The 23,730-nt window shown below is 42.3% G+C and overlaps 1 protein-coding gene and 1 pseudogene across 1 annotated transcript; both read left to right on the top strand.

Annotated features, from left to right (window-relative positions):
• The first annotated feature begins 2,117 nt into the window (after nucleotides 1-2,117).
• On the top strand, nucleotides 2,118-4,340 carry LOC111257926 (annotated as a pseudogene).
• A 14,334-nt stretch (nucleotides 4,341-18,674) lies between these two features.
• LOC101763701 (ras GTPase-activating protein-binding protein 1) lies at nucleotides 18,675-23,461 on the top strand. The gene is made up of 9 exons (XM_004952466.4): nucleotides 18,675-18,909; nucleotides 19,004-19,141; nucleotides 19,249-19,585; nucleotides 19,665-19,891; nucleotides 20,400-20,562; nucleotides 20,642-20,763; nucleotides 20,858-20,923; nucleotides 21,806-21,872; nucleotides 22,751-23,461. The coding sequence occupies exons 1-9, from the start codon at nucleotides 18,847-18,849 to the stop codon at nucleotides 23,002-23,004; spliced, it is 1,437 nt and encodes a 478-aa protein (XP_004952523.1). The 5' UTR covers nucleotides 18,675-18,846; the 3' UTR covers nucleotides 23,005-23,461.
• Nucleotides 23,462-23,730: the final 269 nt, after the last annotated feature.

Genomic DNA, 23,730 nt, shown 5'->3' with positions numbered 1-23,730 from the left:
GCGGTGGAAAAACCGGAAGGCATCGGGGCTTGCAGCCGGGGATCTGGCGAGCTAATGATGGGCGCGTGCGGTGAGGCGGTCTGATGCAGCAGCGTTAAAGTTTCTGCCACGGCGGCGACGGGGCACCTTGGCGCGGCCGGCGAGGGTGCGAGCAAGATGAGGTGAAGCATAAAGGGTCGCAGAGGGGCTTCCGCTGCGATTGGGGAAGAGGGCGCGGGAATCCATCCTGTCACGACCGGCGACTAGGCGAGGCGGCGGGCGTCGGAGAGATTAAGCCACGCGGCTGAGAAGCTCTGAAGCGGGCGCATGCTGCTCGAGTGCGTCTGCCTCGGGAGATCCGGGGAAGAGATGTGCGGGTCCACCCGTCAGTCTCGGTTTCTCATCTGCCCCAAGACGGGAAAGAACACTGCTGTTGAGACTTAAAAGGAACCGGCGGGGTTTAGGGTCGAGTTTCCAGGGGTCGGGGCTAAGAACTGGTTTTGAAACGCTTAAGCTCAAGGGGGCTGAGATAGAGGGATTAGGGACTCGGATTAGGATTACTCGGCTGATTTAACCCGGGTCGTTACAGAAAGACTTTGACAGGAAGTATGGATGGTTTGCAGAAGATGCAAGGAACATCAGGCTTGGCCTCACTACTGATGGTTTCAATCCATTTGGTAAAATGAGCTCCTCGTATAGCATGTGGCCAGTGTTTCTTATCCCGTACAACTTTCCTCCATGGGAATGTGTGGAGCAATCCAACTTTATCATGGGCCTGCTTATCCCTGGTCGAGAATGCCCAGGAAAGGATATTGATGTCTTCTTGGAGCCACTTGTTGAGGAGTTCCAAGAGCTTTGGAAAGGTGTCCCTACTATTGATGCACTTAGTGAGAAGAAGTTTGATTTACATGCTGTTGTAATATGGTGCATTCATGATTATCCTGCTTTGAGCACATTGTCAGGTAGAGTCACAAGAGGTTATTATGCTTGTGTGCATTGTGATAAAAACCCTTACTCCAAAAGGATAAGGAATAAGATATGTTACATTGGCCATTGGCGTTTCCTTCCTAGGGACCATCCATGGAGGAGGAGCAAGGTGTTTGATGGTAATGTTGAAAACCGTGAGAAGCCAGAGAAATTTACCATGGATGAGCTGATGGAGCAACTAGAGAGGGTCAAGGATGTCAGACCAGGAAAGCATCCTAAAAGATAAAAAAGAAAGCGAGACGAAGAGGGCCAATGTTGGAAGCGAAGGTCATGTTTGTGGGATTTACCATATTGGTCAAGTTTGAAGCTACGGCATAATCTTCATGTTTGTGGGATTTGCCATATTGGTGGAGGATTCAAATTTAAAATGAAGCTCAAAGTAGGCAAGATGAGCAGATTTCAGCCTCATCGCTAAAATAAGTTCTAAGTCTAAAAAACAGCGATGATTAGCAGTTTTTGGCGCAAGTCCAATGTCTGTCGCACCGAATGTCCCCATCTTCACCGATTCCCTCTCCTCTCTGAACTTGCGCTGCAACCACATCTTCAATGTCGTACTAGTACTCAATTAATGATTGGGCCTAGTGGCGCAACGACAGTGGTACTAGTACTAACACACATGCATGTGCATTGCAACGGGTGGAAAATCTTGAGCAAGTGATCGGACAACATTGCGGTTCTTGTCTGAGTAGTACTACTCTACGATCGGACACATCGCAGTTCTTTTCTGAGTAGTACACTTATTCTGAAACAATCAAGACCAAAGGCCACTAATGCTACTCGTGAAGATTTTGGCTCATTGTATCAACCTGAAGCCGGTGAAGACGTTGAGCAAAGAGTAGTTGATAAGGTACCTTGATGACAACCCAACATTTATGTTAAATATGCAGTACATGAGCAAAGCTCAGTCATTTGTGTTAAATATGCAGAATTATTCATTTTGTTGTAATTTGTTGTATCATGTAGGAGGCCATGCAAGACTTGGAACCTGAAGTTAGGAAGAGTTCGGCAAGAACATCAAAGAGAGTGATGGCAATGGCACTTCGGGGGCAAGACGACCAGCAAGAATTACTAGGCAGAGGACAAGGGAATTGGCCTCAGCTGATGAAGTTCCAACAACAGACCCACAAGTTGGTTCCACAGAAGATGCACTGATGGCTGCCAATGATAATACCCAATCCAACAACCAGAATGAGCCTTCTACTGAAGGCAAGTGATTGTATCCTCTCTCCACTATTAATGATTTATTTATTTGCATTAATGGGTCTATGATTTCCTTTAATTATTTTCCAAATTCCATGATAGGTCCATGTATCACCAAAAGACACCTAGGCAGAGATTTGGATACGATTTCAAGAGGGTTAAGAGACAAGATCCCAGTGAACATCTCTGAAGGAAAGTTGCGGCCAGAGGAGCCTTTGTAAGCTGCAAAACTAGCATCAAAGGCTGGTATTATTCTACGGGACCATGTCCCAATCTTCACTCACTGGAAGCATTATAAGGAGGACGCTGCCAAACCTCTTGTTAAAAACTACAATGATAAACTTAGTGTAAGTAACCTGGCTGCTAAATAGATACCTATTTTTCTGTGGTTTATGGATTACAACTATACAATAAGTGGTGTAAGCTTTAGTATTTTCTAAATTTCTAGTACCATAGTTTTGGTCTAAATCTAAGTCTTAGTTGCAATATCAGTGCTTATAAATTCACAAAAGAGCATAACAGTCTGTGCACAAAATAATTGTATGTGTCTGCTTGCATTTTTAGAACAAACAGTGCTTATAAAGGGTCCATTCAATCAATCAGTGTTATAAATCTTTGGTTAGAGAGTTTCTGCAGCTGCTTTGTTGCTGCAGCTAGAAAAATGTGTGACTGCTAGGAACATATTTTTCTGTGGTTTATGAATTACTAAATAAATATGTGGCTTCTTGCATTTTCAGAAATTCAATTGGTGTTCGTCCTTTGTCATTTCTTTTAGTGATCTTGGTTCAATTTGTGTATTTTTTCTTGCTGATCATACACTTTGTCTATCTCTATATTCAAATTATTTTGTAATATAGTGCTGCATAATCTAGAGTTGACACTTGTTTATACTGCTTGTTGTTGCTACCGCTGCCACTGCCGCACACTCCCAGAACATCATTTGAATGATGTTTAACGATATGTGCATGCTCTTGTCCAGAGTCAATTCACCATTAACAAAGATGTTGTGCCAGTGAAAGATGCATTTTCTGATTTGCTCAAAAAAGGACAGCGGCAAATGAGATACAAGCTGAAGAAGCAATACTTCAATGGCATACCAGCAAATGCAGTGAGAACAACTTCACCGCTGTCCACTATGACTGACATGCGGTGGAAACAACTCATGGACATGTGGTCTAACCCAAATCACAAGGTACCCTTCCTTAATATCTATCAAAATTGTTGCCTTACACAGAATATAGATTGTCTGTCCACTAATGTTTATCTTTCTATAGGAAAATGTCTAAAAAACAAAGATAGACGTGAGCTAGTTTAGTACCACCAGATGATAGGATCTTGGAGCTATGTTGCTCAATGCTATGTCATGGTAAGATAAATCACCGCATCTTTACAAACTTTTGTGATTTTTAGTTGATACTGGAGGTTGTATGTGTCCGAAATGGTGCTTGTTGCATGGAAAATACTATCTGCTCTATGTAATTTACTTTTATGTTATTTACTGTGTTGCTGCTACTGTGCTGCTGCTACAAATAACTCTTCACATGCTTTCAGTTATTTACTTTTCTGTTTGTATGTAATTTCAGAAGCAAACCAAATTTAAAGATGCGCCACCAACTGTGATTGATATTTTTAAGGACACCCACTACAGCAGCAAGTCAGGTTTTAATGAGCAAGCGAAGGATGCCATTGTGAGTATCTTTTCCTATTTCTTACTATGATGAACAACACAATAGATCAGTACAAAAGAAAAATATTTACACAGATCTTTATTCCATATAAACATCATTACATATATATGTTCTAGAAACTGATAATTAGCATAGAAGGTTCCATTCTATAGACATCATTCCATTTCTTCCACTATGTTGCTTTCCATATAGACATCAGTTCTAGACATATATAACTAGCACTGAAATCTGACTTTTTTGTGTTATTGTTGCTAGGCTCAAATGGAGGTCTATGTTGCTCAACCAACAGAAGAAGGGCAAGATCCGAAGACTCTTGTTCAAGCTATTGCTCATGTTATGCCAAAATCAACTTTTCTTCGCAGTGTTGGCATGCAGTCCGCAGCGATAAAGAGAAATGCCAAAGCTGCTGCAATGAATGATCGCGTAAATGAGCTTGAGAGTGAATTGCAAGTTGAGAAGATGGGATCAACAGGACTGCGATCATAGCTGGCTGATGTGCAGAAACAATTAGAGGATTAGAAAGAAGCAGCAAGGAAGAATGAAGAAGCAGCAAGGAAGAACGAAGAAGAAACTGAGAAGCTAAAGCAGCAAGGTCTTGAAATCCAAGGTTTCCTTCGTACCTTGTTTGGCAACAAGTTTGCATCACCTGATGCTTAGTAGTAAGCTCTCCAACTCAATTAGGCTCATATTATGGTGACATCTGTGTCTGCGAGGCTAAGGATGCTATTTTGGTGATTACTGAACTTACAATAGTAGCAGCATGATAATTCTGTGCTTGTGTCCGTTGTGCTGCTGGTGTCTTGCTGTTGTTTTTGTGCTGCGGCTGCTATAATGATTACTGAACTTACAACAGTAGCAGTAGGATAATTCTGTGCTTGTGTCCGCTGTGCTGCTGGTGTCTGACTGCTGTTTTTGTGCTGCGGCTGCTGTAGCAGCAAGTTAAAATTTGAGACTTTGAGACTGGACGTATGTTGAATTGGTGGATGGATGTAAGGTATATGTATTGCATTGTAAGACTTGTGGAATGCTTGTGATATTGCAATCATATGTGGTGATGTTGATTCATTTGAATCTGATGGATGTAATGTATTTCATTTAAAAATATGATGGATGTAATGTATACGTATTTCATTTGAATAAGTGTATGGGCTGAAATATGTGGCCTGACAAGAATATATGGGCTGAAATATACAAGCTGAAAAAATTGGATGGGCTGAAATTGTGTGGGCTGGAAAAATAGGCCGAAAAACGAAAATAAAATAATGGGCCAGGCAATATCAGTCGAAACAAGCTTGTGGCCCATGAAGAGACTGCTTGCTATGTGGGCTTTAGCAGGCCAAAATTCATTTTGTGACTTTTTTTTCCCTTGCCATGTCAGCTTTTGATCCTAGGCATTTGCCCATGTGGCAAGGCCTAAGATTTTGTGACAACAAACCAAAGTTATAAACCTACATGACACTAAAATCCAGGGTCATAACCTTGTGACATTAGATTTACAAACATCACATAATCAATTTGTGACCCTAACGTTTGAATTTTCGTCAACCGGAGGTCATAAATCTTAAGTTGTGACATTAATTCTATATATTTTGACATAAATAGAATGTCAAAAAACCACACATGTCTTGCAGTGAAGCAAGAGAACAGCTGCTTCATTTGAGGGCTCGCCGGCACTCTCCGAGATGGCAATGGCACTTGCTCAACGGATGGGGAGGTGAATGGGAGATGTCGGGGCTCTTCCATTGGATTTACTTGCATTGAAACAAAATCAACCTATTGCCAAATATATGAGCAATCCATCCAAATCAATTGTAACGAGACCAAGTTTGAGCGAGAAATTGGTAGCCTGGGTGCTTATTGCAGCCGCTTCCCTTCTACATCAGAGAAGGATTAGACCAAGGCTCGGTGGATTTAGTGGTAGCGTGAAGAAGAGGAAGGAAGCAGGGAACAGATGATGAGCATGTAGATGGTGCGTGGGTGGTGCTCTCCGGCGTCCGCTGCCCATGGCTGCTCCTCTTGCGCTGGTATCCGCCGCACTCGCCCGCTCCTCACCTGGAGCATCTTGAGTGGCACAGGCGGCCACGGCTCACGGCGCAGATGGACGGCATGGCTCGCAACGATGGCAGGGGAGGGGAAGAGAAAAAAATATAATAAAAAAAGAAGACATGTCCATGCTGTCGTAATAAGGTCCATCATTTTTAATGTCTTATTTGTTTATTTATTTACGCATGTCAAAACATGTCAAACCCGCCGCCATGTTCGTACCATGTAGGACAAAACCAGTCTGGTACCGGATTCATAAGTTGGAGGAGTTGGAACGGACGGTTTTTGAATCGTACGAGGAAACGTGGACTCCGCCTGTATTTTTTTTCCTTTTGTTTTCAATCATTTTTCATGCAACCGACGAGGTTTTGGCACATCAGCTAGTACCTCTACAAAATTTGACGGGAAAAACGCCTACAACAAACAATCACCAGGCCGGAGGGCAGGGAAAATGATTCAGGAAACATTGAAAAGTGAGGACCAAAATGAGAAAATGAGAAGACCCGCAGAAGAAGTTATGCCTCGAAACATGTTCTGGCCATGTTTAGTTCACTCCAAAATTCCAACTCTGGCACTATGCAAAAAGAAGATTCTTCATCACATCAAACTTGTGGTACATGCATGGAGTACTGAATGTAGACGAAATCGAAAGCTAATTGCACAGTTTTGTTGTACTTTGCGAGACGAATCTTTTAAGCCTAATTAGTCAATATTTGGATAATAATTCACAAATACAAACGAAACGCTACAGTGTTGCTACAGTAATTTTGACACCCCAAAGTTGGGCGACTAAACAAGACCTCTGTTTTGCTACTCCACATCGAGGAGGCAACACGATCTGCAAGGAAAGGTAGTACTGCTGATCAGTACCCTAAACATTAGTGGAGTAGTCTAAGCGACTCAATGCATACATTGCATTGATACGATACATAGATGCATATGCGTACGTACTCCTCGTGCGCAGTGCGCAATTCCAGGCGACACATGGCACCCATCGTCAATGCTAGGTACAAAGGGCTTGTTCGCTTCAGCTTATAAGCCGGCTGAAAAGCTGAAACGGCTGATTTGTTGTGAGAGGAAAACACTGTTTGGTGGTTGATAAGCCGGCTGAATAAGCTGAAGCGAACAGGCCCAAAACAACAGCTTCAAACGATGACACATCAGTAGCGGAACTGGAGAGAAATTTAAAGGGAGTCAGACAAACATTTGCCGGTTAAATAATTTTGGTAATTTGTCCCACACAAGTATAGTAGTTAATTATGCAACTGTAATACACAAAAACGAATAGTTTGCAAAAGTAATCAATATACCTTATTCATTTCAATTTGACTGTCTGATTCTTCACTATATTGAAATGATCAATAATCGAATCTGTCGTGACCTTCATTGCAATCTCTCTAGAGTAGGAAGCAATCTTTTAAAAATCCATCTCCATTTTGTTTTGTTGCCTAGTCTTAACCAATTTTATTGCAAAAAATGTGTGCTTTTGTAGTTGCAGTTGAAACTGGTAGAGTAAGAATAAGACTTTGGCCTAACTTCATCAAAAAAATCCTATGATATTATGGGACAAGAAATAAATTTGAAAACAATTTAGGGGATATACCGATATGGTTTAGGGAAATAGGACTTGCTTAAATTGGTTTGAGTTGGAGGAGGAATATAAAAGCAGGAGGGTCGGCTGTGATGTTGCCCTTCATTGCAGCCACACCGCCGCGACCACCGGCTTGCCCATCGTTGATGGCACAATGACAGTGCAAGACTTCAGCAGTCCGCAGACCGCAGGCAACAGGTGAGCGGGCAGCAGGCGAGGTTTTGGCGGCATCGACGCATTGCGAGATTTGAATGAAACGTCGCGTGATTAGGTACGTGAACAGGCACCTGACCACTTGTGTGCGTACATGCATTGTTGGGCACTGGGCAACAGATGCCAGAATGTCAATTAGGCTTAGCTCCGTGATCTTTGGCTTGCTGAGTGCTAAAACGATCTATGGACTGACCATTTATAAGGGATTTAGAGCAACTCCAAGAGGTTACTAATCTTATCCCCAATACTTCTTTTAGGGTAAAAAGAGAAAAAACGAACTCCAACAGTCCACCCAAACCTTCCCCAACTTTTTAGCAACACTAAAAAACAGCCTACCACCGCGTATATTTTAGCGTTGGCATTCCTCCCCCAATCTTGATTCCTGCACGCTCGCGCGTCCCTTCCGATGGGCCCAATACGATGACTAGGCCTGTTTTAAAATATTGGGAGCTATTTATTAGCGATCTGCTGTGGATTGATATGTTTTTGGGGGAAATTTTTTTTGGAAGAACCCCCAATACATAGTTTTGGGGAAGAATTTTTTGAAATACTCTTGGAGTTGCTCTTACAAGGGGTAGTAGAATTTTTTTTTCTTTGTTGGGGGAGGCCATAGCCCCCGCTGCCCACCTCAGTTCCGCCACTATGGCACATAGATGGTCTTTGAAGAAAGCACCGCATATATTTCCTTAATTCCAAATTATAGGTTATTTTAGATTTTTTATATACATAGATTTTACTACGAATGATTAGAATAACCGATATCTAGGTGTATAGTAAAAGTTATATATCTTGAAAAGGTATAGTAAAAATTATGTATCTTGAAAAAATAAAACGACTTACAATTTGAAAAGGGGAAGTAGACGACACACGAGGAAAATCGCTAACTCTAGTTCATCCATCCATGGAGTACGTGCTCACCGCTAGCAATACTACAGGAGCAAGCTAGGCGCCGGCAAAGGTAGTGAGGATGATCCTGGCCCTTTGCCTGCTGCATCAATAACCATGGTGTTTTTGGTAGAAGATAACCCTTTTAGTTTGGTAAGCATCACACACCACCATTGGATAAGGAACCCAAACACAGGCACTGAGACTGAGGTACACATGTAATTCTAGGTCAAAATTGGCCCATAGGCCACAATGAAATAGCTCACATCAAAATGAAAACACGGGAGCATAGTATCAGAGAGGTCGCACCATTAAGACCGAATGAGTGAAAACAACTCATGATAATATTCACCTATTAGATAAAAAATTATTTATAAATCTAATGAATGTATATAACTATGAAAGTATACACAGTCAATGGATGTATAAGAATTTTTGTTTTAATACTTTTTGTATGGTGTTTTTAGAAACATTTCATGAAATAAACTCAATGCCAATGTTGTCACGGCCCATTCCAAGCATAACATGGAGCAAGCGTGTTCATCATCATAAGCATCTCTGCAAAAATTTGAGCCCTTCCTTTTATGCATTTGAATTTGAATTTAAATTAAAGAGTTTAAGTTAAAATGTGATTCATGAAGCAACTTGAAATTTCACAGTAATACATGCTAATAATTTACTTATTAAATATTAATTTAAAAACCATGAATTTTGAAGACCATGTAGAGGGTAAAACAACTTGGGAGAAAACTCAAATAGTGTTTCGTGAAGAATTTTGTTTCAAATCTACAAATGCCTACCTGATCTAAGTAAATGGGTCGCAAATGATTTATAGTACCATCATAAAAAGCTACATTACTTCTGGAGATCTTTAGGTCGTTCACTTTAGACCTGCTATGGAAACCTACATCATTATGGATTACCTCAACATTTTTATCAAAATCAAGAAATCTCGCCCATTCAACCAGCGACAATGTATTTCTGTATTTCAATTGGTAAGGTTAATTTGGTTCTTTGTTTGACAAAACTTTTATTTTTGTCAATTAAATATACAAAATTACCTATTTTAGTAAGTCAATTGATGATTTTTATAAGAAAACATGCGCAATGTAGCACATTTTTGTAATTTTATTATGATTTCATATATTATTTGTATAAAATACAAATATAATTAAAATAAAAATATGCTTGTGATGGAATTTGACCACTCATGTTCGAGTCTTTGATGCCACATTGGGTAATATCATCAACCTATTGGTACTTGCACAGGTGCAGTCGGTGACAGGGGTTTAACTGTTGGTTGATTCTTGATGTATACAGTACCACACCGATTGTTCGGTTTAAACAATGATAGTTATCCGATATAGTCATCGTATAAGTCGGTGGTCATCTTGGATCGGCTCAACATCGGCTCGAATTCGGGTTTGTATGATTTGTGGGCCACACTGTATGCTCTGATGTGAATCTACACCAGATGAGTCAGTGTTCATCGGTTCGCATTGCTCAAATTCGGTTGTGCATGATTTCAAAGCCACACTGTATGCACTGGTGTTTAACAATAAAGGGCATCATTGGATGAGTCGGTGATAGTTAGTGACTGTTGGAACATGAAGGAAAGTGATCACCGAATAATTCGGTGTGCACAGTAATAGTGTGCAGGAGCTGTCGGTGACCCTGAATTTTGCAGGCCTTGGTCATAATTTTTTTTGGAAGTCCAAAGAACAAGAGAAGCACTAGAAGTGATTTGCAAGTTTTTTAATTTAAGATTAAGAACATCATTTGTGCTTGGAGAGTATCAATTGTGCATCCACCCATCTCTTTAGCTTTGTGTAGGTTAAGTGGTGTTCTTTACTTGTTATTCTTGGTGATCGGCATCACCTATATGGCTTGGTGTTGGTGGTATGTTTCTTGGTGAGCTCTCGAGGAGTCATCTTGTGAGAAGTCCTAAGAACATTGTGCTCGGTTTGGAACCCACTGGTCTGAAGTTGAGAATGGATTGCCACTAGTTAGCATTTGGTCCTTGTGCGGGTGCTCTGAGAACTAGGGGAGAATGCCGACTCTCTGATACTTGGGGAAGATCGGTGTTCTAGCTCTCTCTTTACTTCCTGCAATTTTAATTCCTAAAATTGACATGTAAGTATAGGGTTGGAACTAGTGTGCAAGACTTTAAAATGACTAGAATAGCTACACTCTCTAAAGTGTTAGGCATATGGGGTGATTAGTGTGCAAGACTTTAAAATGACTAGAATAGCTACGCTCTCTAAGGTGTTAGGCATATGGGGTGATTAGGCTTATTGTTAGGTATAATTTCTACAAGATAAATTTGCAAAAGTCTAATTTACCCCTCTCTTAGGTATCTTGATCTTTTTTATGTCTAATGTTTTACTATACTTTGAAAGTCCTAGAAGTTTGCTACTGCCTCAAGTGATGCTCAAAGACAAATGCTTCCATTTCATAGCCCCTCTTCCAAGATGGATGTGAAATCAACATATATCACAGAAGCTGATGAGGATGACGTGTGTTTATTGATTCAAACCCTTACTTATCATTTGCTTCAAGTTGGCGAAGGATCATCCCTTAATGTGGTACTTCCCTTTACTCCTAAAGCGCACACAAAGGTGAACTCTATTACAAGATTGTGGTTCATTTTATGCTTATGGGGTTATGCTTCGAATTGGCCAGTTCTTGCCTCTATAGGTTCTGTGACGTGAAAGATACGTACGTGCATTGCAACTAAATCTACATGTTCACCTTCGTCTTTGGAAGCAACAAGGGACCCGATTGATGAGAGCATCCATAGCCGTAGAAGACAAACCTGATTAAAGTTCATCAAGGGAGAAAAATGTCCATTTAAATGGTTAGAGGAAGCCAGGCCCAGACATTGGGTGAAAGTGAAAAAATGCAGAATTTTTTATGAAAACTAAAATATGTTAACACATGTTGTAAAAGACTAAAATTTTAGTGCTTATTGCACAATTCTACAATTATTTTGATATTATATACTTGTTGCAGAAAACAACAAATTTCTCACAAAGCTAAAGGATAACATTGTGGACCCACCTTATGCATGCCTTAGAAGCTAACGTTTGGGCCCATGCTGAGAAAGTTCTAGCTTTGTGCATCAAGGTTTTCGCAAAAGGCTCTCTAAAACATGTGTCAAAATAATTGTAGGCTTCTAAAATTTACTCAAGAAAAAAGATGTTATATTCTTTATGTGGCTTAAACCAAGATCTTTTACTATCAACTGTTTTGATCTATTATATAAGCACCAAGCTTACATTTATCTTCCACTTCCAACCAATGTCTCGTGTATATCTTTCTCTTATACCAATGCCATTTTTTTAAACTTTGTGCTCCTTCCCTGCTGGCATGCCCTGTGAGCAACATTCACCGCATCCTTTATCACGGACGATGGAGCATGATCCCCTTTACCATCGTATGTCTATGCTGCCACCGTTCACATTCTGCCATCCAGACACGATAAATCTTAAATTTCAAAACCTAACCTCTCATAAATCCCTAATCTATACGCAAGAAAATGTCGTTTTTTATTTTCAACCTTTTTTTAAAAGAAACCTTTGTCTCAAATATCATAGACCTGAAAAATAAACCAAAACTTGCCGGAAACACTCACTGAGAGAGGTCCGAGACCGAGGGGGTGTTTGGATTCCAGGGACTAAAGTTTAGTCCTGTCACATTGGATATTCGGATGCTAATTAGGAGGACTAAATATGAGCTAATTATAAAACACTAGTAGAGAATTGGCTTTCGATGCGCCCCCTTTTGTCCCGGTTTAAAGTTGGCCTAGGACAAAAGGGGGTGCGCCACAGTAGGCAAAAATAGAGGGGAGAGTTAGTCCCGGTTGGTAATTACAACCGGGACTAAAGGCCCCCCTTTAGTCCCGGTTGCAACGGCTAGTTCCGGGGCGTTGGTGGCGGCACCCTTTTGTCCCGGTTGGAGGTTCAAACGGGGATAAAAAGGTGGAGCCCGGGGGCAGGGGGCTACCGGTTTTAAACTTGGGACCGGGACCCAGCTAGTAGTGTTTTGCGTGAGTGGGAGTTTTTAAACGCTTCCCATTATATTGACAGAGGTCTTTCTTCCTCCTCCAACCTGAGCCAATCCACCACATAGACAGAGAGCTGAGCTTCACCTACTCTCCGGTGGTGCCGAAGCAAGGGAGGTGCTGCCCGATTTTTTCCCCCTCATTTTTGTGGGAATTTCACTCAGCCAACACAAGTGTTGTGAAGGTTTGCTACTTCATCCTCGTGTTATGCTTTGATTTATGCTTTGGAGATGGAAAGATTAATTGCTAGAATGTGATGAAGTAGAAAATGGATAGGTATTTTGAGCTAGAATGTGAGGGAGATTGATATGTCATATATAGTATGTATTCTTGCAGTGGTTTAAGAATGATGCTACCTTGTCTAGACGGTTTATCTTATCAAATTCAATAAGGTTTTTCAAATCCATACTTGTTGAACTTGCATACCGTGTTCATCTCTGCGAGGATGTTCTCCGCCAAACAGCAACGTATGTCAAGAAGGAGGTTCGATTCTACAAGAAAGAGTGGATACGGACATCATGACCGTGTCCCCTTTTCCGTAGAATCGAACCTCTTTCATGACGAAGTGCGGTGCCGCCTAGTTGAGGGCATGCTCGCGACATGATCACGGTCTTCAAGTTCAACAACTTATGCAGTGCTAAGGTAAGAATTTTTGTACATAGATGGCTTCTGCTACTGGAGGAAGTGGCGATGGTGGGGGCGATCGTGGTTTCTCTTTTGGCAAGGGGAAAATCATAGTTGGCCCTCAGCATAAGCTAAAGAAAATGAGCGCGTTGGAAAAAGTAATGCTTCGTTATTTGCAGCAACGTCATGAAGAAGCTGTTACCGCGGGTCAGGAACCTCCTTTTGGTGGTCGTTATGCTCCACCCTCAGTCCCGGGTATTTCACGTCCAATTAGTACTACCATTTCAGGCGGCACAAATAAACCTAAGGATGAGGCTGGTTCAGCGGAACCTTCGTCTTCACCGCCCAAGGATGCTTAAAGTCCTCCTAGATAATAACCAGTGGATGGATTATTGTATTGTATCATGTTGTTTACATCTTTAATTTAAATATGTGTATTTGGATCTTCATGTTGTTATATTGTATCATGTTGTTTGAATCTTTAATCAATTTTCACGCGTAATCCATTGTCAAGTGTAATCCATTTTCATGCGTAATACGATGCAGATGGACTGGCAATGGATGTATAATGCAGACAGGTGGAGCAAGGTGTTTATTGATGGCTTGCATTATTTTCTCAAAGTGGCCAAAACGAACAAGCCAGAGAATGGGTTCGTATGTTGTCCATGCTTCCAATGCAATAACAAGAAGGAGTATTCAAAGGATTCCTGGGGGACTATTCGCAGCCACTTGTTTAAATACGGTTTCATGCCTAACTATTTAGTTTGGACCAAGCACGGTGAACGAGGGGTTGTAATGGAAGATGGCGAGGAGGAGGCAGATGACAGCATTCCGGACTGGATTGCAGGTCAAGCTTTTGCAGATACTACAATGGGCGAGGCTAATGAAGATGAGTTTGAAGAAAATGGCCCTACTGATGACCTTGGTCAGGTGATACGAGATGCACACAGAGATTGCAAAACTGAGAAGGAAGCAGCAAAGTTGCAGCGCATGATAGATGATCACCAAAAATTGTTGTGCCCAGGTTGCCAGCAGGGCCATAAAAAACTAGATACGACACTAGAATTTGTGCAATGGAAGGCAAAAAATGGTGTGTCCGCTGAGGCATTTCAGGGGATATTAAACATTGTCAAGAAGATTCTTCCCGAGAATAATGAATTACCGTCCACAACATATGAAGCTAAACAAATTATTTGCCCTCTCGAATTGGATGTTCAGAAGATACACGCATGCCCTAATGACTGTATCCTCTATCGTGGTGATGAATATGAGAAATTGGATGCTTGTCCTGTCTGCAAAGCGTTGCGGTATAAGATCACGCGAGATGATCCTGGTGATGTCGAGGGGTAGTCTCCCAAAAATAGAGTTCCGAAGGTGATGTGGTATTTTCCTACAATACCACGCTTGATGCGCTTGTTTAGGAACAAGGCGAATGCTAAGTTGATGCGATGGCACAAAGAAGAACGTAAGGAAGATGAGATGCTGAGACACCCCGCAGATGGGACCCAGTGGAGATCAATTGATAGAGCATTCCTGGACTTTGAAAGTGAAGCAAGAACATAAGGTTTGGTTTAAGTACTGATGGATTCAATCCATTCGGTGAGTTGAGTAGTGGCCATAGTACTTGGCCTGTGACCCTATGTATGTTCAACCTTCCTCCTTGGCTGTGCGTGAAGCGGAAGTTCATTATGATGCCGGCGCTTATCCAAGGCCCAAAACAACCCGGCAACGACATTGACGTGTATCTAAGACTGTTGGTTGATGACCTTTTACAGCTCTGGAAGGAAGAAGGTGTACGTGTGTGGGATAAGGATAGACAAGAGATTTTTAATCTACGAGCATTGTTGTTCGTAACCATCAATGTTGGCCTGCACTGAGTAACCTTTCGGGACAGACAAATAAGGGATATCGGGCATTCACCCACTATTTAGATGACACAGACAGCATGTATTTGAAGCACTGTAAGAAGGTCGTCTATATGAGTCATCGTCGATTTCTCCCTGCTCACCACCAGCTGAGAAAGAGCAGGATACATTTTAAAGGGGCACCAGACCATCGTAAAAAACCTGCTCACCACCAGCTGAGAAGGATAGCATGTTTGAATACTTGAATAGTATGAAGGCCCCGTCTGGGGGCTCCTCGAATATAAAGGGAATAATAAATATGAAAGAAAAGAAGTTTACAAATCTCAAGGCTCATGACTGCCACATGTTGATGACCCAGTTGCTTCTGGTTGCACTGAGGGGTGTTCTACCAGAAAATGTTCGGTTACCGCTCATAAAGCTATGCGCGTTTCTCAATGCGATTTCGCAGAAAGCAATCGATCCATCCAAGCTATCAAAGAGCAGCCCCCATGAAGGAACCTGCAGCACCACTAAAGAAGTCACGAGCACCGCCTCCTAACAAAAGACAGAGAAAGAAGAAAACAAAGAAACCTGAAGTAACTCGTAAGGAACGCTGGGAGGCAATGACTCATGCGGAACAGTGGGCAGAAATCCAACGAGAGGCCAGTGAGTGGTTCAAGAAACAAGTCGAAGAAAAATAAGCAAGGGAGATGGAGCCACCGCCAGTAAATCGAAGAAAGTCATCTTCCAGTGGTGCTGTCCCCGACCTCGGGTATTTATAAAAAAAACACTCAAAGGTAGCAGCAATGCCCTTGGATCAACAAGCAGAAGTATTGAAATTCATGTAAGAAATAGGTCTTGGACTTGATGAATGTTTAGGGCAAGTTGAGACGCCAACTGCACCGCCCCTTGAGCTGAGATGGCCTTATGAGCTAGGCAAACCTCTTGTAAGGCCTTTGTTGCTACGGAAGCTATCAACAAAGATGTACAAATTCCATCAATGGTATATGATGGCATCCGCCGACTCGAGGGAGATATTCGGCCTGAAGGTAAAATCGATAGATTTTTACGGTGAAGGTGAGAAAGTGTTGTGGCTAGACTTCAAGGATATATACGAAGTGTACCATCATGATGCCTTGGACGTCTCTCTGATCAGCGCTTGGGTTCTGTAAGTATCCGTTTATCTCTACATGTAAATTTTGACGTGCGTCACCGTACTAACTTCGTCTTCCATTTTATGTAGGATGCTAATTCAGACGTGCCGACGAGAGGCGTACCTACATATAGGCTTCATGGATCCATCTGTAGTTAACCAAAAACAGATATAATTATTGTCAGAAAAAACCTTGGTGGAAGTATACAATTTCCTAGACAAATAAACATTCAAGGATTTCATACTACTTCCATACAACTTCAAGTAAGTGTGTGTATACCGTCTACTTTCATTGTCTTTTTCCTTACCTGATTAATGTTAGTTAGCTCTAATATGCATGAACATTTTACGTACGCAGTTTCCACTGGATCCTTATTATAATTGAGCCTGAAAGAAGCCACGTCACTGTCTTCGATTCGTTGAGGAAAGATCCGGTGGACTACCAAGACATGCAAGACATGCTAGGCTTGTAATAATTCTGGACCTTTATCTCTATGCAAAAGTTTGTTTCCTAAATTTTATCCCTGTTACACTATATCATTCATTATTCTAATCCGCAGCGTATGGAAACAATTCATAAGGACACACAAAGGTCCATTCAAAGAAAAACTTACATGGAACACAGACTTCCCGGTACGTATGAAGTCTACACATTTATTACATTGTATAACACGAATATTTTATAACTTATTTTTTTCCGCACTCAAGTGCTTAAGACAGGAACCCGGGAATAATCTATGTGGCTACTACATCTGTGAGCACATGCACAGTTTTATGGGACCCAAGGGACTAAAGATGACGCCGCACAACTTTAAAGTACATAAAATAAAACTATTACTAGTTAATTATTTTCTAGCTCCTTATATTTATTTGTTCGTGTAACATTCACAAATTTTCAAATTATAGATGTTAAATATTCAACAAGGACTCTTGAAGGAAGAAAGAGTAGCGGCAATATGTGAAGGTCTTATTGGATTCCTAATGGACGAGGTGGTAAATCCAAAAGGAGAATTTTATTACGATGGACGACAATTAGACGCTCCGAGCAACAACACCTCGACGGGAAGATTGTAGATAGATAGTTTGATTAATTTGTATATATAATACACCCTAATTATGATCGATTTGTACTAGTTGAATTGTGTATATGAATTGTGTGTGTATATATATAGTAATTGTATAATTACAAATTTCATTCATTTAAATACTAGTTGATTTCATTCTAAAAAAATCTCAACTACTAAAGGTTAACAAAAGGGCCGCGGTACTACGTACGTGATGCATGAAAATTTCAGGCGCCACGCAGGGTGCCATGCACAAAACATTTAGTCCCGGTTGGGAAACCCAACCGGGACTAAAGGGGCACCGGTTGCCCCTTTAGTCCCGGTTGCTTTTACCAACCGGGAGTAAAGGGCCTGTCCCGCGCCTGGCGTGGCAGGTCCTTTAGTCCCGGTTGGTGACACCAACCGGGACTAAAGGGTGACCTTTACTCCCGGTTGAAAGACCCGGGACTAAAGACCCCCCCTTTTGTTCCGGTTGGTTTATCCCGGATGGATTTTCGGGAGATATGCACCCTACCAACCGGGACTAAAGGCCAATTCTCTACTAGTGAAACTAATTGCAGAACTCCTAGACTAATTCGCGAGACGAATCTATTAAGCCTAATTAATCCATCATTAGCAAATGGTTACTGTAACATCACATTATCAAATTATAGACTAATTAGACTTAATAGATTCGTCTCACGAATTAGACTCCATCTGTGTAATTAGTTTTATAATTAAACTATATTTAATATTTCTAATTAGTATCTAAACATCCGATGTGATAGGCAGTCCCAATGGGAGAAACCAACCTAGTTTCCATAGTCTAGGATATTATATCAAGAAATCATACTTCACAATGCAACTTTTTTATCTAGAGTTTAAACAAAAATCCAACCAATCATTCTCCCTTCTAGTACCAGATCCTCTGTGCATCATGTAAAGGAGCTCGAGTGATGGGTAGCAGCGGTGCAAGCGCAAAGGATCCGGCAGTAAGTAAGTAAGAAGAAACTACTTGGGTCTCCCCAATGCAGATTCGCTGGTTTCTTGGCTTATTGGTGTGCGTGAGGACTTAGTTTCCTCTCTAAGAAATGGTTTCTCTCTTCATAATAAATCTACTACCATATCAGTAAATTGCTTAGTTGGCATGATAATTAAGGGGATAGAAACTATCGCCATTGGGACTGCCCTTAGGCAAACACCCCCGACAGGGTTGGTGACTTGCCAATTTTTGACAGTGAACCAAGCATCCAGCTATTCACATCAACAGATTCACACTCCATCGTATCACGGCTCCAGATCCGCCGTACGCATAAGCCCCAGCGCCAGCCGTCAGCCGCCAGCCCCCCGCGCCCTGCCTGCACACTCGCCTCTACACCTCCTCCCTCCTCGCCCCGCCTCCATCTCCCTCCCCACCAGACCCCAAGCGCTGCCCCCACACGCCGCCGCCGCCTCACGGGAGCCGCACGACGCACCCGCCGCCGCCGCGCCTCCCCTAAACCCTAGCTGCCCCACTCGCCCGATCCAGCCCCCATGGCCGCGCCGCAGCCCGCCGCCGCCGCCCCCGCGTCCGAGGCGCCGCCCCCCGCGCAAGTGGTAAGCAGGCTCGCCGCTCCCGTGCCGGGATTCCGGCGGGCTTCTCGCCGTGTTCCGGAAGCTGATCTGGTGTTTTCTGCGCTCGTCTCTGCAGGTGGGCAACGCGTTCGTGCAGCAGTACTACCTCGTGCTGCACCAGTCGCCGGATCTGGTGTACCGCTTTTACCAGGATGACAGCCGCGTCGGCCGCCCCGCCTCCGCCGCCGGCATGGAATCCGTCACCACCATGAAGGTGAGCCACTGTCCCGCGCGCTCCCAGATCTGGCGCTTTGAGTTCATTTCGGTCGAGGTTCTGAGAGGTTTTTGGGACCCGGGTGTGTGTCTGGTGCGGCTGCGCAGGCGATCAGCGAGAAGATCATGGAGATGGACGTGGCGAAGGCGGAGATCAGGACGGTGGACTCGCAGGAGTCGCTAGAACGCGGCGTCACGGTGCTCGTCACGGGCCACCTCACCGGCCGCGACGGCGTGCGCCGCGAGTTCTCGCAGTCCTTCTTCCTCGCCCCACAGGAGAAGGGCTACTTCGTGCTCAACGACATATTCCGCTTCGTCGGGGATGGCCCTGCCCCTGCCGCTGTCGAGGCGCAGCCTGAGGCGGACGCCGTAGTCCCACCTGTTGCCGCTCCACTTGCCAACGGCACTGCAGCTCCAGCTGTTGAGCCTGCCGTCCCTGAACATGGTGTGTAAAGCAGAGCCTGCTGTTTGGTTTCGTTTTTCATGAGGTAGATGATAAAATCTCGTCTTTTACTGTTTTGTAGATGCCACACAGCAGCAGGAACATCACGTAGTGGAGCCTGCAGCGCCTCAGCCGGAGGAGGAGGAGGAGGCGGAGGTTTACAATCCCCCACCGGAGGAAGTCGTGGATGAGGAACAACCTGTTCCTGAAGTGATAAATGAAGTTCCAAACAATGTGGCACCGGTAGTTGCAACTACAGTTGCCCCAGTGTCGCAGGAGGAGGCGCCAAAGAAGTCATATGCCTCAATTGTAGGTTTTTCAAAAGCAACTTCCTCGTATTTGAACTCCATTTGCTGCTCATGCACTTGCGCCTGTTCATGGGATGATACAGTTTCAGTCATTATCTTGTTTATTCTATATGCTTTGCAATTTTGTGCATGTGTGCTGTTTTAAAGCTGTTTGCTAGTCCATTCCAGAATTTATTGTTACATATGAACTCAGGTAATTTGGACACCTTATCCTGGACTCTGTTCACTCTGAAAAGCGTTGATGTGATGTCATCCACAACTAGTTTTTTTATGGCGTGTCTTTAGTGTCATGAGGTTTTAGAGTTAATCTGCTGACAAGGAAATGATAGTGTTAAAATTGTTGTGCTATTTTATTTGTAATGCTTGTGAAGATGGTATTGTTTGCTTTGAAATAACTGAATAGCCTGTTTCCTGTTTGGTAGCTGGTGATTTATTTACTCCGCTGTGAAACACCAGGTTTATTTGCTGCTTTATTTTATTAACAATATTACTATTTCTCTTTGTTGCAGGTCAAAGTCATGAAAGAAGTTCCATTGCCTGCTCCCGCACCTTCTACTAGGCCTGCACCACCCAAACCAGAGAAGCAGGCTCCTGCTCCTGCTCCTGCCCCCGTCACAGACGTACCAGCTTTCAGTTCTAACCCTGAGAACAGCACTATCCAAGAGCCAGAAGGTGCTTCTTAAATCCAAGATATCAGTTGAAATTTGTTAGTTGCACTAGCCTCTCTTAACCTTGCAATCCCTTTTTGAAGTTGATGCACATGCGATATATGTGAGGAATTTACCTTTAAATGCCACCGAAACTCAACTGGAGGATGAGTTCAAGAAATTTGGTGCTATTAAGCAAAATGGCATTCAAGTCAGAAGCAATAAGGTACCCCTTTTTTGCATGCACTGGCTTGGGAGTTTATTTGTGCTATTCTGACTTCAAAAGTTGACATCAATGTTTTCATATTATGAAAATGTAGATTCAAGGGTTCTGTTATGGTTTTGTTGAATTTGAGGATGCAACTTCTGTCCAGAGTGCTATAGAGGTAATTTGTTTAATGCAACCAACTCATTTGATTTTTTTTCTGTGGTATTAGCTTGTTCATTGTATTTTTAACTTCGATAAAACACTGAACATTATCTGGTTCTCTAGTGCTGGAAATTTAATGTAGATTAACAAAGGAACTTATTTCACATTACCACGGGAACTGTATGTGATATACCCATTCTCTAGGAGCTTTATTTCCAAGTTAATTTTGGCTGAATATAAGGGTAGTTGTCTTGTGAGTTACCATTATTTGTCTTGATTATGTGGTGATTGCCCATTTTAGTGCCATCGTGATGGTCAAATTGATTTTATTAAAAAGAATTACGTATAATCGTTTTTGTCAAATAAACAGCTTGGACCTGGTTTTGAATTTAGAACCTTTGTAGGAAATGGTAAAAGTCACATGCGTTAGTTGGAAATTGTGCAGAATTTTCTGCATTGCAAATAGGCAAACACATGTAGATGCCTAGATGGGTAAACCCTGGATTAGGATTCCCTTGCAAGTTTTTTCATATTAAGATTCCCTGATTTGTCCTCGAAGTCCTGGTGGACAGATCAGATAAACTGTTGATTTGTTTCATTGTGGTTCCTGTCATTTTGCTCCCTTTCCTGTGGTATATATGTATGGTATGTATAAATGCTTATCATTTTCGATTCATCTATTCATATTGCTTGCTCCCATGATTTACTTCGTGTTCCTTAGCCATTTAAATTGTATGAATGATCTTGGTTGCTAGTATGTGTTGAGGTCTAATGTAGTAGTACTAAGTTCTACAAAAGTACTGGTATCACTAAGTGATGCCTTTGAGAGGTGGAGTTCAAGGAGTTTTTTTTGGCGATTTATTAGCTTAGTTTAATTGATTATGTTTTTAATCTGCAGGGTTCTCCTGTAACAATTGGCGGTCGTCAATGTTACGTTGAGGAAAAGAGGACACCTGGTTCACGAGGTCAGTTTATATATAAATTGATTCTTCATGCAGTGCCTAAGCCAGTTATATCATTGGGCCATATGAATGAGATGACTGGTTCAGACACCAGTATAACTGAGATTAAATGTCACATTGGTCCTACCCTTTGGCATATGAATCATAGGAACATGAATGGATGGCACCAGTAATTTATGTTATATCTGTAGATCCATGATTTGAATAGGAAAATATGTCTTGAAATTCCTCTTATTGTATATTACAAAGACATTCCTTTATCATCGGTCATTTTGTTCAACCAGCATATATTTTGATCTAGGAAGGATCAAACTTCAAACATGAGCCCACTTTTTGGTGCTAACTTGCTGACTAAGGGCATATAGCTTGCGTGGAGCTAGATTTAGGTGATTCTAAACATGGGTGCGTAATTTTGTGATTACTCCTTTAGAAGCTGCAAAGATATGTTTGAAGGATCAACTACAGATTTGCGACATTTGCTGAGAGATGCCAGCAGGTGGCCGATGGGCTGTTGTTCGTTTGTGCACCTGGTTTGATTTTCCTGGTCAGTGAATACTTGGTAGGGAAATTCATCTTCATTTACAGGAAATGGTCCAATCACGCTTAAGCACCTTCGGCCATCAGGGAAAAATGCTAATGAGTGAATCCCCCTCGGCCACTTAAAATATCCTGTCGGTGAATGTTGGAATCTAGTAGTGTTCTCACTCTTAAGTACACCCAAATTTTCTCCTAAATCTCATTGAGTGGTTCTCTTGACAATTCTATTGAGAATATGTTGATACCTATTTCTACGCGTGCTGTTTATGTTTGACTCTTGTTGGATTTTGTTAAATTGTTTGACTCTTCCCATTTCAATTGTGATATATTTCCCCCTTTTTCAGGCCCCAGCAGAGGTGGCGGCAGGTTTGCACCAGGCAGGGGTAACAACTTCAGAAATGAAGGTGCCAGAGGCCGTGGTAACTACAGTGGTGGAAGGGGCTATGGAAGGGGCGAATTCAGTTACAGGTCCGATTATGGTGGCCGAAGTGGTGGCCGAAGTGGTGCGGCACGGGGAGCTGATGTCGGCTACCAGAGGGTTGAATACACAGGTGGTCGTGGTGGTCGCACAGCAGCTGCTGGTGCACCTGCGAAATGAGGGACAACATAGCTGCACGTCTCTTGGAGTGTCATTCCATGGTCCTCAGATTGTTCCGAGGTTGACATAGAGCTTCATCAATTGGTTGAGGGTTCCTGTTCTTGACCACTATTTTTGCAGGCAACAAAAGCGGAAAAGAAGTTATTACTAATTGTAGAATATACACCTATTCAGATGTAGTTCTAGTTTTGGTCGTCGGCTGATGTGCCTTTTTTTGCCCCCCATCTTTCAGTGTTAATCCTCCTGGAGCATCATCTAGGTTTTTGTTACTGTTAGTATTCATTTGTTGTGTCCATTTGAGGTAATAGCTTTTTTGCGGACTGTTGGAATAAGCGACAATTTAGAGTAGTTAATAGTAGCTAGGGTGAGAATTTACAAGTTTTTTGCATTGAGTCGAGGCCGAAGGACACTCTAGTTTTTAATGATATTGGTTATTTTCTGATTTGATTATGTGGTATTTGTTCCATCTTGATCTGGTGATGAATCCGTGCTAAATTTGTGTGTCATATATGAATGGTCTGAAAGCATAGTCCTGATTGCGAGATTGCTTTGGACGGTAGAACAAAAGTAAATTTCAGCAAAAAAAAAACTACACATTGAAGTTTTCACAAAACTACCATTACATTGTGGATTTGTGGTGGTTCCCTCCCCGATTTGGGACGTGCCCCCCTTACTGTCAATGATCCAAAAAGCATAGCTAACGGTTGATCTGTACGTCCAATGCAT

This window comes from Setaria italica, chromosome I, assembly GCF_000263155.2.
Source record: "Setaria italica strain Yugu1 chromosome I, Setaria_italica_v2.0, whole genome shotgun sequence".
Classification (NCBI taxonomy): domain Eukaryota; kingdom Viridiplantae; phylum Streptophyta; class Magnoliopsida; order Poales; family Poaceae; genus Setaria; species Setaria italica.
This window is presented reverse-complemented; position numbering and strand designations above follow the sequence as displayed.